At 37.8% G+C, this 19140-nt stretch overlaps 1 protein-coding gene across 4 annotated transcripts in view; it reads right to left on the reverse strand.

Moving 5' to 3' along the window:
- Positions 1-1071: 1071 nt before the first annotated feature.
- Positions 1072-19140, reverse strand: part of LOC122342952 (NACHT, LRR and PYD domains-containing protein 3-like) — a 924523-nt gene continuing 906454 nt past the window's right edge. Inside the window, exons 1-11 of one of the 4 annotated variants that reach the window (XM_043237177.1) lie at positions 13135-13173; positions 12999-13035; positions 11455-11736; positions 11290-11343; positions 9183-10959; positions 8866-9042; positions 6904-7077; positions 6645-6818; positions 4970-5143; positions 3295-3341; positions 1074-2067 (exon numbers count right to left, since the gene is read on the reverse strand). In XM_043237177.1, the coding sequence (XP_043093112.1) occupies positions 1520-2067; positions 3295-3341; positions 4970-5143; positions 6645-6818; positions 6904-7077; positions 8866-9042; positions 9183-10959; positions 11290-11343; positions 11455-11716 (3387 nt within the window). In that variant the 5' untranslated portion in view covers positions 11717-11736; positions 12999-13035; positions 13135-13173 and the 3' untranslated portion in view covers positions 1074-1519. Of the gene's footprint in view, positions 2068-3294; positions 3342-4969; positions 5144-6644; positions 6819-6903; positions 7078-8865; positions 9043-9182; positions 10960-11289; positions 11344-11454; positions 11737-12998; positions 13036-13134; positions 13202-19140 lie in introns of those variants that run through there. The other 3 variants (XM_043237176.1, XM_043237178.1, XM_043237175.1) reach the window with 3 other exon arrangements.

Genomic DNA, 19140 nt, shown 5'->3' on the forward strand with positions numbered 1-19140 from the left:
GAAACAAGCTTTGGCCTTTTGAACATTAAATGTTCAGCTGCCAAGACATTTAGATATCGAAAAAAGGGGTGAGATGAAAGATAAATTAGGTTTGTTTTTCTTTTATTACTTCCTTGCAATCAGTGAATAAAAGCAGATATAAATAGCGGTTTAAACTTACTGTAGATAGAATTACTCTATTGTGATTTACAGTGAAAGTGTCCTCAGTGGAGTTTGAGGTGCTGGCTTCCTGTCACATGATTCAGTAAACAATCAGATTAACAATTGTTTAGTTGTCTTCATGAAATGAAAAGTTTAACAAACCCAGTTAACATTAGTGTATTCTTTTCTTTGGAGCTTTTCTCCCCTTGGGTTTTAGGTTTCGGGAACTTTTACTCCAAACTATTAGAATACTGGGTTTCAAATTTGCACAATGCTTCGGCATGTTTCCCTCCCTCAAAAGCCTGACATACCTCCTGCACCTAGCTACGGTTGCTAAGCCACGGTTGGCCTGTGTTGGTTTTCGGGAGTAGCTTAGCGAAGGGTAATTTATCGATTTATTTGAATTAAAGTGATCACACAGAAGGGGCTTTGTCCCAAACATGTACAGCTGGATACAGTTGATAGTGTGATACTGCCACCTGCTGGCAGAGTTGTGTATCTTGCAGAACAACTTTTGTTATAAATTGAAAATAAAAATGTAACAATAAGTCGAGATAATGAGAAAACGGCACTTGTTGTGTCAAGATCAGATTGTGACAAAAATGAAGTAGTGATTACAAGAAAATCACCTGCCTAATATGTTTAATATTGCTATTTAAATACGGCAGGTTCATAGCTCGTAACACATTGGAAATACAGTTGCAAATAGACTTCGAAATTTCTCCAGGATTCTCCTGGAGGCACGTTGATTAATTATAGCCTACTTTACAATTAATGTCAAAAAAAAATTTTGATTGCTGATTATAATCCAGAAAGGATTATATGAAACACGTGTGAATGAAATGAACTTACTTTCTCTGGTAATGTTTTTGTTTGGACTGATCACTTGTGTTATGATCACTTTTGTTTGAGGATTACTTCAGCCTTCGTGTGTTGCAGCAGTTCATGACATCTGTGAATAAAACACTTAAAGTATCTTCTGACAGCTTCTCACACTCATTGAAATATACTCTTTTAATGCAGCTTTACTGTCGTTACAATATACAGTATTTTCTTAAATGCTGTTTAATGTCATATTTAAAATATTTTTAGCTCATCTCAGTCTTGAGAGGAATCAATTATTTTTTGATACATCAATTGATATCTGATCTCAAGTTGATTTGATGATTCATTATTTCTGCACTAAGTAATACAATTTTGATAATACAAATGATTAACATAACACTACAATAAAACAAATGTATTCTGTTAGTTCAGTGACCAAAGTTGAGCTGCGGCAATATCAGGAAGAGACTAATAACTGATACTTATGTGTCACTGTTACTGATTTATCATGAACCTCAAAGCATTATGGGAAGAATCTGTCTTTTCTGATTTATCAACACAGTTTCACTGATGATCCAGACCAAACTCTAAAACCAGGATAGAGTGTCTGAGTGAATGTGGTCTGGACTGTGTGGATGAGTCTCATTGTGTTTCTGGAGACGCTGAAGAAGGACAGAGTTCCTGCGCTCTCATCCACATACACTCCTACTCTGTAGATATTATACACTCCTGCTCTTCTTCTGCTGATGATGGGCTTCGCAGAGAGATTAGTCTTTGTGTTATTGTGTCTGAATAAGTATCTGAAAGGAGAGCAGTACAAACTCCAGGACTGATCACGTCCAAACAAACACTTGTCACCGTCTTTCTTCCTCCTGATGTTCTTATGTGACACTGATATACACACATCTCCACTCCACTCAGTCTCCCAGTAACAGCGTCCACACACACTCTCTCTACACAACACCTGAGGAAACTCATAGAATCTCTCTGGATGATCAGGATACAGCTGTTTCTCTTTCACATGAGTCACCTTTCTGTTCTCCTCAGACAGAAGGAGATCACTGTATGCTGTGTTTGGATCCAGTGTCAGAAAACATGCATCTGAACACAAGAACAGCAACATTAATAACACAACAATAATCAATGCAGCTGTTTGGTGTTTGTAATTTGTGGGCTTGTTTTGCTATACTTGTGAGCAGAGCTAGAAAAGCTGGGCCCTTTCCACTGAATTTGCAATGGGGCCCCTCAAAATCACATTAAGGCGGGTGGGTTTGGGGGTACTTGCGCTGCTTTGGTGTATTTCCTTTATATGGTTTCTCACATGCTGTAATTTAAAAACAGCGCCTAATATCAGAGAGGTTTGCGATCATACTTGGCCTACTCTATTATGAAGTGCTCTTACCTCTGTTTATGTGGTAAGGGAAATTTTATGTACTGTAACGTAGCAATTCCAGCAAGCGGCTTGCAGTTGGTGTGTTTCGTAAATTATAATAGGAAAGCAGTTAGTAAAAATACTTTCTGCTATTATTATCTTCCCTGCTTTCATGGTCTAATAAGACTTTTAATTACATTATATCTCTTGAATTATATATTTGTTTTTGACAGAAACTTGGTTAAAGAATGAAAAGCATACTCAATTTCTCAAAATTAATAATATGAATGAAAAATTATTAAAAGTATTTTAGACTCTTTTAGAAGAAAACAAAAATAACCCTCTGTATTTATTGAATACAGTGACTAAATTAATGAAAAACAAAGTGTCAATAGGTGCTGGTATTCTCCAAGATTACAGCAGTAATGACTTTATGAACTACTTTACTTCCATGATCATATATGAAACTAAATCTGGGGGTGCATGGTTACAATTTTATCTAAGATACTGCACTATAGTACAATTTTCACTCATTCTCTATTACAGGAGAGAAAGACTTGTACAAACTTGTTAAATAATCTAAACCAACAACATGTATGGTAGACTCTATTCCATCTAAAGAGCTGCTTCCAGAAGTCATAGAACACAAACAAAGGTGCTAATTATTGGACCTAGAAACCCCACATATAATAATCTAGAACACAGTCTAACACTTGATGGCTGCTCTGTTAATTCTTCATCATCAGTTAGGAACCTAGGTGTGTTGTTTCGTAGCAATTTTTCCATTGAAAACCATGTTTCCAGCATCTGTTTTTCCATTTTAAAATTATATCCAAATCACGCAATAGAAAATACATTGTTAGGTCAGTATAAAAAAAAATAAAAGTCTATAAATGTTCTCACAAGTATAGTAAAACAAAGTGTGTGTGTGTGTGTGTGTGTGTATGTGGAAGTACATTTCTTGAGTCCTTCTGTAATCCTTGATTCCCCTCCATGATCAATACTAGAAAACACATACAGACACATTTAGTCAGTAAATAAAAGGCTATGCAGTTGCCAACACTGACATTGTTTCCAGTAGAATTTAGGTAGAATTTAGATTTATTTTGTCTTCTTTTGGTTTATTGGTTCAAACTATATGTGCTAGCCCGCTACATCAACCCTACTCTTTACAAGAGACTTTCTGCTATTTCGGATTTTCTATACGCTCCATTCTGTGTCATTTATAAGCGTTTATGAGAGGGCCTAAGGGTAATGTCCTAAAAAGTATTTTTATGTGCTGTCACCCTTCTATGATATTGCGCCTTTTCATTGGACAGATTCTACAGCAAATTCTGAGCATGGTCACACAGAAGACAATTCTCATAGCATTTTCAGACTAAGTGTCTCATTCCCTCAAGGAACCATAGTTATATTCATAACCTGTATATATTTGTCATGATTACTTAAGGTTCGCACTAAGATTTTACTGTTTAAACCAAGTGGGCCCAGTGGTGGCTCAGTGACAGTTACAAAAAAAAAAACACTTACTAAATTGGACTTTTTGTCACTGGGTTTTGTAAGTGTAAGATCAACAAAAAATTCTTCTTCTTGTAAAGTGTAATGAACCGCGCCTCTGTGGCTCTCTCCGACGGCCACCGGAGGGAACCCTCCCCAGAATATTAGTCCCCAGAACAACGTTTCCCATCATGCCTCTTTCCAGCTCTAATTACCTGCCCAGGTGTACCTTGTTAAGACTGCTATTTAAGCTGCAACCAGCCAGAACTCTTTGTGAAGTCTTATCCTTGCTCCGGCTGGTAATTCTGAGCATTCGTACTATTGTTGTCTTCCCGTGTATGACCTTGTTCCGTGTTTTCGTTTCACCGATTGTTTGCTGCCTACCCATTGACCTATTGCTCGACTTTGATTCTGTCTGCCTGCCTCGACATTTGCTTGACTCTGTTTCCGACCCTGCCTGTCCTGTGTTATTCCAGCTATTGTTACTGAACTTTGCCTGTTTGGCTATTCTCATTAAAGAGCTTGCGAATTGATTTGAACGCTTTTGACTCCTCATTACATCAAGTTAATATGCTTTTTTATTATTGATTGATTGCATCATTTTTTCGGTGAGCACATAATTGCCATTTGTATTATTTCATAATTTTGATGACTCTGATGAGCAATAAAATACACTGTGAAAAAATTAATAAATCTTTCAGTTTAACCTTCTTTGGGAGCATCAACCCCCAAAAAACAGTGCATACGGGTTATTCTGAGGTAATGTCAACTAATTTACTGTAATAGTCACTCCAGCATTTAACTTGTATAATGAAAGTTGGGGCTTTTTTGTTCTTTCATTTACACAGTAATGTTTGCAATTTAAAATATAATTTTATACTATCATGAATCTATATATATATATTTTTTTCTTTTATGAAAGCTGTAGGAAGGTGGTTGGCATTTCTATTGTATTTTAACTGTTCCTGTTTTGTGGCCAGTTAGGGAATTAAATTATGCTGTTTTGTTGTTAGACAATATACAAAAATTTGCTTAGACCAATGCTCTTTAAATTAATAATGTTGCATTCTCCCAAAACTCCTAGACTCATATAGATATACAATGATACTGAAACCAAAAACACCCTTGACATACTTGAGTGTATTCAGTGAACAGTTTGGATCCTCCAGTTTTTCAGAGAGCAGCCTGACTCCTGAATCTCCTGGATGATTGTAGCTCAGATCCAGCTCTCTCAGGTGTGAGGGGTTAAAACTCAGAGCTGAAGACAAATAATTACAGCCTTCCTCTGTCACCATACAACCAGACAACCTACAAAACATACAACAACAGTTTAAGTGACATTAGTTTGTTGTTCCTTTTTTATATTGAACTCATTGTTTCTGATTGTTCAAGAAAAAAGGTAATTTTGTGCTAATGTGGCATTATCAAGAAGAAACAAATATTCCCCTAAATGATTGGACAATATACATCTTACATGTAAATGCAAAAGTAAAGCATTTTTTTTAAAGATCTCTCACACAAACAATAGTGGTACTGCTCTTGAAATCTTTTTTCAACAAAGTAGTAAAAAAAATGCAAATATAAGATTTAAAACGAAATGTCTAAATGTAATTTGCTGCACCCCTCTCTTACAAGAGATTTTCAACACAATTATTTACTTTTTTTTCCAGTTTCAAATTTTTTTAAAAATAATTATTCAATTCTATATTTCTTAGATTATTGCATGATTACACTTAATTTTGAATTAACCATTCAGCACAGGTCTACTTCACAGGCAATGTAGGCATGCTGAGGCTGAGCACAGAGTATTGGCAAAAAAAGGAAACAAAACAGAAGAGAAAGAAAATTAAAGGCCATCAGCAAAGATGCAGATTATAAATAGCATAAATAACAATAAATTGTAAAAATAAAGCACATTTTTTACACCAAAAGAGGCAGTTCAGAGTTGTTGTGGCAGGAAGGACACAACATCTCTGTTCCCTCCATCAAAGAACAAGGGTTACCATAAGTTACTAGATGTTCACTTTTTGCTGTGTTTTGCAACATCTTCTTGAGTGTGTCGTACAGGTCCCTAAACAAATGCCACCACTGCTGAACTGCGTCACAAGTCCTCAGAGGCCAAATGTTGACAGGGCAGCATCACAACCAAATGAGCCTTCACCCTCATAATCATCTTCACTCTCCACAATCGGGAGAGCCTCCATATAGGTGGAAGTCTTCAAGACAGTAGCGTTGGGACAGTGTCATGCTCCCCCACAAGAAAGAAGGGAATATGGAGATCACATCCTACCCAGTAGGGGAGGTGGCACGTGACAGCTATAGACTCACTGAGAAAGTACTACATAGGGAAAGTACTGGGGTGGGTTACACGTGAGGAGAGATCTAAGTTTTATTTATCTACAGCTCGCAGTAGAATTCTCTGAAAATATAAAATTGTGTGAGAGAGAAAGAGAGATAGAAAGCACGAGAGAGTAGCCTATAGTGAAAGTTGTTCATTTAATTACAAAAACAGCAACGTTATCACCACATTGGCAGGTGTTTAAACCCAGCTCCTCAATGTTGCGCAATCCTTGAAAAAGCAGCAATTTCGCAGTTTGTTTAGTAATTGTTTCAGGCCATTTTGCTATTTCACTTTTAATATAATCCATATCAACAGACAACTGTATAAACATGACAAAATGCATGTAAATGTTTTTGTTTGTTGTTCTGGCATTGCGTTGAAAGCAGAATAAACATTTGTTGACAATTTAATGGTAATTTATTGTGGTAGCATTTTGTTAATTATTGTATTTTATGGAAAGCCATTTACCTCAGTATCGCCAGCTTAGAGTTTGGACTCTTCAGTCCTTCAGAAAGCAGCTTCACTCCTGAATCCTGCAGGTCATTGTTACTCAGGTCCAGTTCTTTCAGGACAGAGTTTGATGATTGTAAAACTGATGATAAACTCCCACAAGACTGAGCAGTGAGATTACAGATGGACAATCTGAACAAGAAGAACAAAGTAGTTGCATACTGAATTAACCCTAACAGTGTGAAAGTAAAATAAAATAAGCATTTAAAACCAAAACCTCAATATCTCCAGCTTAGAGTTTGGATTCTTAGGTCCTTCGGAAAGAATCATCCCTCCTGAATCCTGCAGGTCATTGTATCTCAGGTCCAGCTCTCTCAGGATATTGTTTGATGATTGTAGAGCTAATGACAAACTTTCACAGGACTGAGAAGTGAGATTACAGCCACACAACCTGTGAAAAGAATTTACACACACACACACACACACACACACATTTATTATTAATATTCACAATCATATTCACTATAAATAAATCTTTGCAAGTAAATGTATTTGGTTTAAAACACTGTATAACCGTGTTAGTTGATCTATGCCGGGTGATAACCGCTGTCATGATAGTTCATGCTAAATCCGAGCAAATAAATTCTTGTCTAATTATGGATAGCTGGTTTCGGTGATTAAGAAAATGGAATCTACGTGTCACGAACAGCACCTCTGTGGCTCTCTCCGACCACCACCGGAGGGAGCTCTCACCGGAATACTAATCTCTAAAAGACTACATTTCCCACAACCCCGTACCTTGGGCTGATTACAGCCACCAGGTGTTCCGCATCATCCAGCCTTTATAAGGGACTCTCTCACGTTCACCCATCGCGAAGTCTTGTTTGTGTTAACTGCAATTCTGAGCGTTTATTCCCGTGTTTGTTTTCCTGTTGCCGACCTGTGCCTTGTTTACTCTTGTGTTTGATATCTGCCTGTTATCGTTTACATCTCTTGGATTTCCCTCGTGTATTATCGTTTGCTCCTGTTTGACCCTGCCTGCCCGACCACGATTAAAGCTCTGTCGCAAATGGATCCCCACGTCTCCGATGTATCATTACACTACGCTAATATTAGTCCTGTTTCTTACTTAATCTGTTTCACAGTTTGTATCCAGACTAGATGGTGGATCAGCACCCAGAGATTATGTTCATCAGAAACCAGAACACTGAACACAGAACATTGAACTGGAAGTTAAGTGCTGGGCGTCCGGTCAGAGGAGAACTGGCCCCAACTGAGTCTGATTTCTCCCAAGGTTTTTTTTTACTCCATTCTGTATGGATGGCTTGCTTTGTTGGGGACACTTAACTTCTAGTAATTATCGTTAAATTCATTACAGAGACTGTCTCTGCATTTAATACTGTCTCTATTTATACCCCTAACAGACCACTCAGATCACTAGGATCAAGTCAGTTAGAAATACCAAATGTTCACACCTAACAAGGAGAATCTGCTTTTAGTTATTATGCTGCTCGCATCTGGAACCAGCTTCCTGAAGAGATCAGATGTGCTGAAACATTAGTCACTTTTAAATCTAGACTTAAAACTCATCTGTTTAGTTGTGCATTTACAGAATGAGCACTGTGCTGCGTCCAAACTGTTTGCTCTATGTATTATCTTCTTTTATTTTAAACTATTTTAAAATCAATCTTTTTGCTTTAAATTCAATTTATCTTAAATCAGTGTTTTTATTTAATTTTAATTTATCTTATTGTTATTTTAAATCTTGTGATTATTTTACTTCCTCTTATGTAAAGCACTTTGAATTACCATTGTGTATGAAATGTGCTATATAAATAAACTTGCCTTGCCTTGCCTTGTCTAATAACAAATTGTTCAATCTCGTCATTATACATCCCCGTCATTAGATTCTTCTGCTTTATACTGTTCAGTGATGCAACCTGTGTTGTTAAAAGTGCTATATAAATAAAAATGACTGATTGATTGATTGATTGTTCTGCACCTTGGAAGTCGCTCACCATTGTCTAGCGTTCAAAATGGGGGATAGTTATGTAGCATTTGAACCAATCAGACATTTTTCACTAGATTAACAACCAGTCACAGGCCTCTCACCCAATACACAAACTGCCTCCCTGATTACCATAATATGCCAGACACCTCAGCCAGATCAGATAAACTTTAGGACCAAAATGACACCTATGAAACATACCTAAACTTAGTACTTTAAGAATTAACAAACCTTAGTATGTTCAGTCGACAGTGTGAACTCATCAGTCCATCATAAATTAGCTGCACTCCTGAATCCTGCAGGTGATTGCTGCTCAGGTCTAGCTCTTTCAGATGAGAATTTGATGATTGTAGAGCAGAAGACACAGTTTCACAGCATGTTTCATCAAAACCACAGCCGTCAAATCTGCTAAAACAGAACATTTTAGTAAAATTATTTAATGATGTTCAGTTTTTTTACATTAATTTATTGTGCTCCTCATAATCAAGTGAAACATTTAACATATTCCAAGATAATTATTTAGTGATGTAAAACAAAACAAAACTCACTGAGCTTTTCTGCAGCATCTCACAGCTGGTATGAGTCTTGTGTAGTTGAAAGAAGATGATGTGAACCTCTTTGGGTTGAACTCATCCAGCACCTTCTCTGATATCAGCAGTATGTAGGTCAGCACTGTGCACATTGAAGATGAGAGATCTCTTCCTGGATGTTCATCTGAACTGAGGTAACTCTGGATTTCCTCATATAATGAATTATCCTTCAGCTCAAGTAAGCAGTAGAATAAGTTGACTAGAGCTTCATCTGAGATATTGTACATGTTTTGTTCTTGTTTAATACATTCAGTTACTTTTTTGATGCACTCTGTAGTGTCTTCAGGGTGTGTGATCAGGCCTTTTAGCAGGTTTTGACTGGATTCTAGAGAAATGCCCATCAGAAACCGCAGGAACAGATCCAGATGTCCTCTCTGACTCTTCATGGCTTTATCAATGGCCTTCTGCAGTAACTCCTCCAATGTGACATTTTCTTTTGGCTCATCAAAGAAAAACTGAAGCTCCTGCATGTTCTTGTTCAGGTAACAGATGAACACATGCACTGCAGCAAGAAACTCTTGAACACTCAGATGCACAAAGCAGAAGACCTTTGCTTTATGAAGTCTGTGTTCCCTTTTGAAGATCTCAGCGATCATTCCTGTGAACTCAGTGTCTTTACTCGTATCAATATTACATTCTTTTAAGTCTTCCTTATAGAACACAATGTTTTCCTTCTTCAGTTGTTCAAACGCTAACTTGGCTAACTTTAAAATAATCTCTTTATTTAATTGTAAGTGCACAGAACATTCTCTTTCTTCTTGTTCATCATATTTCTGGTTCTTCATGTCCATCTGTATAAGCAGAAAGTGAATGTACATTTCAGTGAGTGTTGTGTTGAAGTTCTCTTCATTGTTCTCAGTGAGAATATCCTGAAGTACTGTGGCTGTGATCCAGCAGAACACTGGAACGTGGCACATGATGTAGAGACTACGAGACATCTTAATGTGTGAGATGATTCTGGAGGACAAACTCTCATCTGTGAATCTCTTTTTAAAGTACTCCTCCTTCTGCTGGTCAGTGAATCCTCGCACCTCTGTGAACAAACCCACATACTGAGGAGGGATCTGATTGGCTGCTGCTGGTCGTGATGTCACCCAGACAAGAGCTGATGGAAGCAGAGTTCCTTTGACCAGACTTGTAAAGAGCACATCCACAGATGCTTTTTTCTCAACAGTGTTCAGTGATCTACTTTTAAAATTTAGAGTCAGACGACTCTCATCAAGTCCATCAAATATAAATGCTAGCCTACATTCCTTATATAGTTTGGATTTCTCCTGGTCTTTCAGTTCAGGGTAAAATTCCAGCAGAAGCTCATGGAGACTGAAATCTTCATTTGTCATTAAGTTAATCTCTCTGAATGGAAGCAGGAACACACAGTGTATATCTTGATTGGATTCTCCTTCTGCCCAGTCCAGGATGAACTTGTGCACAGAGACAGTTTTTCCAATGCCAGCGATGCCCTTAGTGAGAACAATTTTTTTCTCACTGTTTTTCATCAGTTCGATAAATATATCATTATATCTGATCGGTTTGTCCTGTGTTTTTTTGTTCTTGAAAGCAGCATCAATCTTCAGAATCTCATGTTCATGATTGACATCTTTCATATCTCCCTCTGTGATGAACAGTTCTGTGTAAACAGCCTTAAGTTTTGCTTCATTTTCTATGTTGCCCTCAAAAATATATTCAACGTTCTTCTTCATGTTTGCTTTGTGAGTTTTAAAAAAGTTTGTCAGCTCTGTAAAAACATAAATAAGATAAATGGGGGAGGGGTATTAGAGAAATATTTGCATACCAGCATGATAATTCTTATTAATAACAAATGCAGACAGATTAGAATTCATACTTCTAAAAGCATCACATTTCATTAACAACTTAGTTTAAAATACTACAGTTTAAAAATGTCTGAAAATGTTTGTCTTGTCTTTTGTATCTCTGTTTTAGACAATTGTGAACTGGATATCACTGGAGAAACATTCTGTTTCTTCTTTATATTTGTATAAAATCTGTAATTGCTGCTTGTGTTATATTTTCTTGTTTCTATTTCCAAACAGTGATTGATATTTACTTGAGATATGTTGTGAATTACCTACAGATGTCTTCATATCGCCCTCAGTCTTAGCTGTGAGAGATATAGAGAGAATTACTCACTGGGAAACATATATCTCACAAGCATAACAGTAGAGCAAAGAGGGAAAACAGTTTAACTTTAACTTTAACATGTTGATTTTACCTCGTTTGTGTTCATTCTCCAACCATTCAGCCAGATCATTCTGGCTCATCTGTCTCAGGATGTCTATCATGACCTTCACAGCTTTGTCTGGTCCAAAACATTTGACCATTTTGTCCACTGTGTCGAATCTATCTGCCTTTTCCAATTCAGACCTTGAAAGATGCTCAAGACGTAAATTCACTAAGTTCCACTGAAACTCCTTCAGTTCAGCTTCTACCAGATCCTTCAGTGAGTCCACGAGCAGCTTTTCAACAGACGCCATCGTCCTTCACCAACTCACGACTGCAGGTCAAGAATAAGAAAAGATCTGAATACTTCCACTCTTAACATGTGGACTTAAGTCCTCAAATCTTATTATGATTATGAAGCTGTAAATAGACACATACGAATCTAAAAAAACTAAACCTGATGTAAACAGATCTCAATGTCTGATGCTTTTATGACACTTGGTATGGGAACACAAAAACATTTCAGGGCATGATTCAAAAAAGCTAAATGGTCGTAAAAATGCTTTTGGTTTTTATAGTTTACTGTAGTAATATTTACATTTACATATATGCATTTAGCAGATGCTATTATCTAAAGTCACACTGCATTCAAGTTACAGTTTTAGATTTTAATAACTCGTAATAATGCAGTAATAACAATAATAATGCAGAAACCTATACCTATATGATAACATATAGTAATAATTATACAAAGAAATATATAAAAGAAAGAAAAAATATTGTTGAACAAAATATTAGATGGTGTCCAGACACTTTTGACCATGAAGACCATGAGTATGTCTCCCATATGAGGAGCGCACAAGGGGGAAGTGTAGAATCAGTACAGTACATGACATTATTACATTTTGTATTTTAGTGTTATTAACTAACCATGTATAATGATGATGCAGATGTTTATTGCCACACACAGCATATCTGACAAACCATTTGGTGACATAATTACTGATAAAAGGCAAAACATCCTTCAAAAACAGCAAAAATTCAAATCATGACTTCTCATGGCTGGTTCTGCTATTTCAAAAGCAATTGGGCCAATTCAGAAACTTCAGAAATAATGTCATCACCCAATTAAAAGGCTAGTAATCGTGCTTTTCCACTACATGGTACAGTTCGGTACGGCTTGCTTTTGAAGGGTTTTCCACCGAGAACACAACCTGGTACCGTTTTTTTAGTCCCACCTTGGCTGAGGTTCCAAGCCGGGCGGTCATACCACATGATGTTTTGACACTTTGAATAACAGAGAGGTACTTTTTAAATATTTTAGGGGTTTTTTACGCATTTAAATATTTGCCATTTATAAAATGCAATTAGACAGAAAATGTAGCTGTCACGTCATTGACCTGTTAATGAAACACAGCTCCATTTATTTAATTGTTCAATCATACCATGATGCAATATTACATCAAAACTGTCTGCAGACAGCCTGAAGCTACTGATCGATAGTTTCTCACTTTAAGAGTTAAGAGCACATGACAAGAAATAAGACTCATTTATACTCAAAAGCACACCGTGTGAGAACAATATGAGAATGAGCACCTTTCTGAGATTTCCTTACAGAGAAACACTTGAACATCTGTTGATAAAGAAATGTGTTTAAATAAATAAAATCATCAAAGTTGGTTCACCACAGCATCAAAGTCTCAAAAAACCCAAAGAAAGATGAAGCACTCACTTGTAATGTATGTAGATCTTTCTTCTCCGTCCTCTGAACTGTAGTGCTGTGCAGAACAAGTCAAAACTAGTTTTTAAAGACAAAGACAGAAGGCAGAAGTATGACAACCAGACATGTCATAACACGTGCATTCACTCTGCTCTGGTTTGTTATTAACTCTTTTCCCGCCAATGATGAGATATCTTGTCATTTAGGTTAGTTTTTACATCAATTCCTGTTCTAGGTGTATTATGGTAGGGGAGGTCCTATTTCATGTCCTGAATGAGTTACGGGATTTGTCCTGATTGAGTTACTGAAAAAACAATGATCATCATAAATGCAAGTATCAGACACAATATAGAGTATAATATATATCATATATGTAGATTGTGCATGTAAATCGTGTTTTGACCATTTTGAATCTGATTGAGATGAAGTCGGCTAGTCAGTGAAGGAGATGTCTTTACAGATACAGAAACATCTCTAGTCATGTAGTGGATAGACTGTATGTATGTGCGCGTGTGCAAATTTTAATAATATGATTGCAATTTTTACTATTGCTATTCACCTAAAGTTGTTTGCTTTGTCTAAACTGTAAATCTATTGCAGACAGAATAGCTGCGTCACTACTTGCTGTTGTTTTGTTTTGGTTAAAACATTTTTCAAATACGTTGTGCTGTGTGTGCTTTTCGTTTTACACGCATTTCTTTTTGTTTGCGTTTTATTTTCTTTTTTGATGTATTGGATCGGACATGTAGTGTGAAGCATGTGAGTGATGTTAGTTTCTTTCAAAGCGGACCTCTGTAAAGGCCACAAAGAAACACGATTTGTAGCATTTTTGAAAAAGAGAACACTTTGAATTTATAATTGACAATATTGTTGTTTTAACTATCATTATCTAACATGTTCAGACAGAGCCAACAGTCTTTTCTTTCTGAGCAAACACTATTTTAACGGGATAAACTGAATATTAACCAAATGTATGGGTCTATAATTATAATTAATATGTTTTTACTTTTACTTATTGTGACGAGTCGGCTGCCCCTCCTCTTTATTGTCACCATCACTCCGTCCTTTATTCGCCGCCCTTCACCAGGCTCCCGACGGGAGTGGGTGTGTTCGAGAGGAGGGGCGTGATATTGTTCAGGTCTGGCGGCGTGTGACGAGGCACACCTGGAGTGAATTAAGCCTCGTTACCGTCGCCGTTAAGTACCGGACGCGCCTCTCCTCGAGAGACCAGTCTCTTCCCCCGTGCATGCACGCTGGTGTCCTCGTGGGTCCTGGAAGGGTGCGTGAAGGAGCTCGCCCCGCCGCTAGAGAAGCACGTTATGGTACAACGTAGTCCATGAGATGACCCTCGTATAGTCCAGGCGACTGGAGGAAAGAAGCAACTGAGATGCCGCGGAAGAAGCCGCCGCCCCTCGCGCCCCAGACCAGAGAGGGAGCACTACCTGGAGCACTACCTGACCTTGCACTGTCCCCTGCAGCACAACGAGGACACCAGTTCCCCCGTTTATTTGGACACTTTCCCCCTGGACACTTTATTTTGTATTTTATTATTTTGTTAATAAAAAGCCTCTCCGAGGCCTGATGCCACGCCCACTGTGTCTGTCGTTGGCTCCTCCCGTCACATTATCTTTTTACCTGTTACAAACCATGATCTATTTAAATTTATTTCAAAACTATTTCAACTTTTGAAATGGATGGTGGATGGAAAAGGAGAAAGTGGGTGTTTGACATGCTCAATATCAATCAATATGTATTCTTGGTATTAGTTTTTTTTTTTTTTGTTTTTTTTTAGAGCAGCATTATTGTCACGTCTTTGGACTCTGTGTTGTTGTTTTTGTCGTGTGCCACGTGTTCCGAGTGACCTACTTTTGTTAATATTGTCATTGTCTTCACCTGTGTCTAGTTAATTTAGTGATTTCCCGTTTGTATTTAAGTTCTAGTTTGATCCTGTGTATTCGTCGGTTCTCGTCTTTAATGTGCGTGTGGTTTTTGTCCTGTTTGCCTGCCTGCCTGTAAAGATATTGTTTATTCCGTTCTTGGAGAAGATTAAAGTGTTTTCGTTTACCTTTATGCTCGTTGCATGCTCTCATGCTAACATCCGTGTGACCATTATTTTTAAGAACATCAGAAAATGCTGGATTATAATTGTTTTTATACTGGCTCGTTTTATCAGAACTTCGATAAAATGAGCCATCTATACCGAGAATGGATATTTCTGAGGATCCCATACAGCTAAGATGCAGTTAAAAAATCTTCACTCACTTATCATCTTCTCAGGTGATTTTAATCAAGCTTCTCTATATAATGCTCTTTCTACATTTACACAGTATGTGAATGTGATACCAGAGACTGTAGAACTTTGGACTTGTTATATGCAAATGTGAAACATGCTTTTCACTTCCTCCCTTGGGTCGATCGGCCCATAATCTCATTCGTATTAAATCTGTTTATGTTTCAGATGTGCGGGAGCAACCTCCAACCCCCAATACAGGGCTGCTGAATCCTGTGATTGCAAAGTCTTCTATAATGAAGAGTCAGAAGCAGCCAGATCCATTTGCAGTTTTATTAGTACAGAATGGTGGACAATAGACCCGTGACAGTGTCTAGAACAGCAGAGACCTAAACGTTTACCAGGCAATTTGCGGGGCAGGTAGTAATCAGGAGCAATGAGTTTAGAAATTAGGTCAATGGCGGCAGAGAAGTCCAGTATCATTCACGGCAGAATCAAACACGGGGTAAACGCTCAAGAAATGGCTAAACAAGACTTGATAAATACAGGGAGTATGGACACTGCTTATAAAGGGGTGGTAACGAAGCATACCTGGCAGTGACTAGTCCTAGGTAGGGGATTCTAGATAATGGAGTGGAATTGGTGTTGTTTTTAGGTGATGGTGCCCTGCGGTGGTGATCAGAGAGAGCCACAAAGACCTGACTTGTGACATTTGGATTGTTTTGACACTTGGATTGAGTATTTTGTCATCTTCATGATTAAAGTTGTGTTTTATGGATAGACTTTCTTATCAGTCTCTTCTGATCACCAATATTGACCAGGACAATTAAATGTAATGACTTTAGCTGGATGCAAAACAAAGGGAAGACCGAGACAGCTTCATAAGGAGCTTAACCTATCATCTTCTTGTGATGTTGGGTGCCAGAATCAAAGTAACACAGCCTCAACTTACAAATATGATCGTATACCCGATGTTACTGCCTGACGAAAAAAATTACGACAGCTGTGGTAAAAGAACATAAAACGAGCAGACTGGACAGTAACAATCTTCAAAAATACTTGATTTTGCACACTTCTTATTAGAAAAATGGCAAAGTATTGTCTTTTGTTGTTATGTGTGCATCTAAAGTTTTATTGCATCTCACAACTATGTCGTTAATAAAATAACGTATGTGTGTAAAACAACAAATTGACGATTTATATATAATTCTGTTTTTGTATAATTGTTGTGATCAGTTAATCGTAGCTGTAATAACGTAGCTGTGAAATGTGTTGCCTGATGAAATCGAAATGTATACATCTTCATCATGACTAGATGTGAGATCTGATTCACGTGAGATCTGATTCACCTCATAGGAACAATCCTGCCAGATCGTCCATCCCTGTGAGTGTACAGTTCGGCCGAGCTGGTCTGTTAAATTCTCTCGGAGGGGCAAAGCAGGGGAGGTAACCGTTCTCTGTATAATGACATCTGAGCTTTCATTTTCTCAAAGGCGAAGCAAGACACCCAGGGCTCATTTTACACCTATCGCCATTTCTAGCCACTGGGTCTAGCTAGAGGGACTCATATTAATGTTAAAAAACCTTATGAAGAGAAAATTTCATGCCATGGGACCTTTACATTTTTCTTTCACTATGTTCTGGTCTGCCATCTAGTGGCTAATGTTTTTTTGGCCCAATAACAAAGTTACTTACCGACCCTTGGTATGGGTTGGGGTATGGTTTTGGGGGAGGCACTTAGTTCTGATGGGTAGGATTAGGCTAAGGAGCTAGAGCTTGTTGAGGCATTTATGAGATTGCTTTGTCCTTACAAAGATAGCTGTAGGGATGTGTCTGTTTGTGTCCAGACTTACATTTCTTTACTCCTGGTGTAATTCTGAATTCTGCTCCATGACCCACACTAGAAAACACACGCAGCCACATTTTGTCAGTGAAAAAAAGTTTTAGTGAAATCATTTTAAAAGATAAAAGAAGTTTTGACGAACAGATTTAAAATTTACACACAAACACATGTATATACACACATGGTTGCTAGGGTGATTTAAAACATGTTCTGAGTGGTTGCTAGGAAGTTAATATTTAGTTGCTAATGTACTCTGGGTGGTTGATAGGGTTATCAGGGTTTTTCTTGGCCCAAAATTAAACGGAGATAGTACCAATCTGAGCATAGACCAGAGGGAGAAAGCAAGAGCAACACGCTTCATTCAGCAGCACTATATACAGTGGCAAGAAAAAGTATGTGAACCTTTTGGAATTTCATGGTTTTCATCTAATTCATTGGTATTGACAAACACAATGTGTCTAAAAGTAATAACACCAAAAAATTCTGATCTTTCTTGTCTTTATTGAACACAATCATTCAACATTCAAAATGGCAGTGGAAAAAGTAAGTGAAACCTTGAGTTAATGACCTCAAAACAGCTAATTGAACACACCTGGAGTCTTGTTAAGATAATAAGTTTGGAGGTGTGGACTACAGCTACTTTGACTGATAAAAACCCCTCAAACCTTTGAAGTTTGCTCTGCACAAGAAGAACATGATTATGTGAGCCATGCCTCGCCAAAAAGAGCTTTCAGAGGACCTGCGATCAAGAATTGTTGATTTACATGAAGCTGGCAAGGGTTACAAAGTTATTTCAAAGACTTTAGAAATTCACCAGTCTACAGTTAGGCAAACAATCTACAAATGGAGACAATTTGGGACTGTTGCTACTCTACCTAGAAGTGGGCGCCCCGTCAAAATGACACCAAGAGCACAACGAACACTCATCAATGAGGTAAAGAAACAACCCCGAATGACAGCCAAAGGTTTGCAGGCATCATTGGAACTTGCTAACATATCTGTTCATGAGTCTACAATACATAAAACACTGAACAAGCAGGGTATCCACGGCAGGACACCGCTGCTTACTAAAAAGAACATTGCTGCATGCCTTAAGTTTGCAAAAGAGCACATTGACACTCCACAGCGGTATTGGCAAAATGTTTTGTGGACTGATGAAACTAAGATTGAACTATTTGGAAAAAACACACAGCACTACATCTGGCGTAGAAAGGGCATGGCATATCGTCATGAAAACATCATCCCAACTGTAAAGTATGGTGGAGGAAGCATCATGATTTGGGCCTGCTTTGCTGCATCAGGGCCTGGCCAGCTTGCAATCATTGAGGGGAAGATGAATTCCCAAGTATATCAGACAATTCTTCAGGATAATGTGAGAATGTCTGTACATCAGCTGAAACTGTGTAGAAAGTGGGTGATGCAACAGGACAACGACCCAAAACACCGGAGCAAGTCCACAACAGAATGGCTTCAGAAAAACAAAATCTGCCTTTTGGAGTGGCCTAGTCAGAGCCCAGACCTCAACCCAATAGAGATGCTATGGATTGACTTGAAGAGGGCCATACACATGAGACGTCCAAAGAATATGACAGAGCTAAAGCAGTTCTGCCAGGAAGAATGGCCTAAAATTCTTCCTCAGCGATGTGCAGGTCTGATCCACAGCTACAGGAAGCGCCTGGTTGAGGTTATTGCTGCCAGGGGGGGGTCAACCAGTTATTAATACTAAGGTTTCATTTACTTTTTCCACTGCCATTTTGAATGTTGAATGATTGTGTTCAATAAAGACAAAAAAGATCAGACTTTTTTTGTGTTATTACTTTTAGACACATTGTGTTTGTCAATACCAATGAATTAGATGAAGATCAGATAAAATTTTATGACAAATTTATTCAGAAAACCATGAAATTCCAAAAGGTTCACATACTTTTTCTTGCCACTGTAGTTC

This window comes from Puntigrus tetrazona, chromosome 4 (genome assembly GCF_018831695.1).
Source record: "Puntigrus tetrazona isolate hp1 chromosome 4, ASM1883169v1, whole genome shotgun sequence".
NCBI lineage: Eukaryota > Metazoa > Chordata > Actinopteri > Cypriniformes > Cyprinidae > Puntigrus > Puntigrus tetrazona.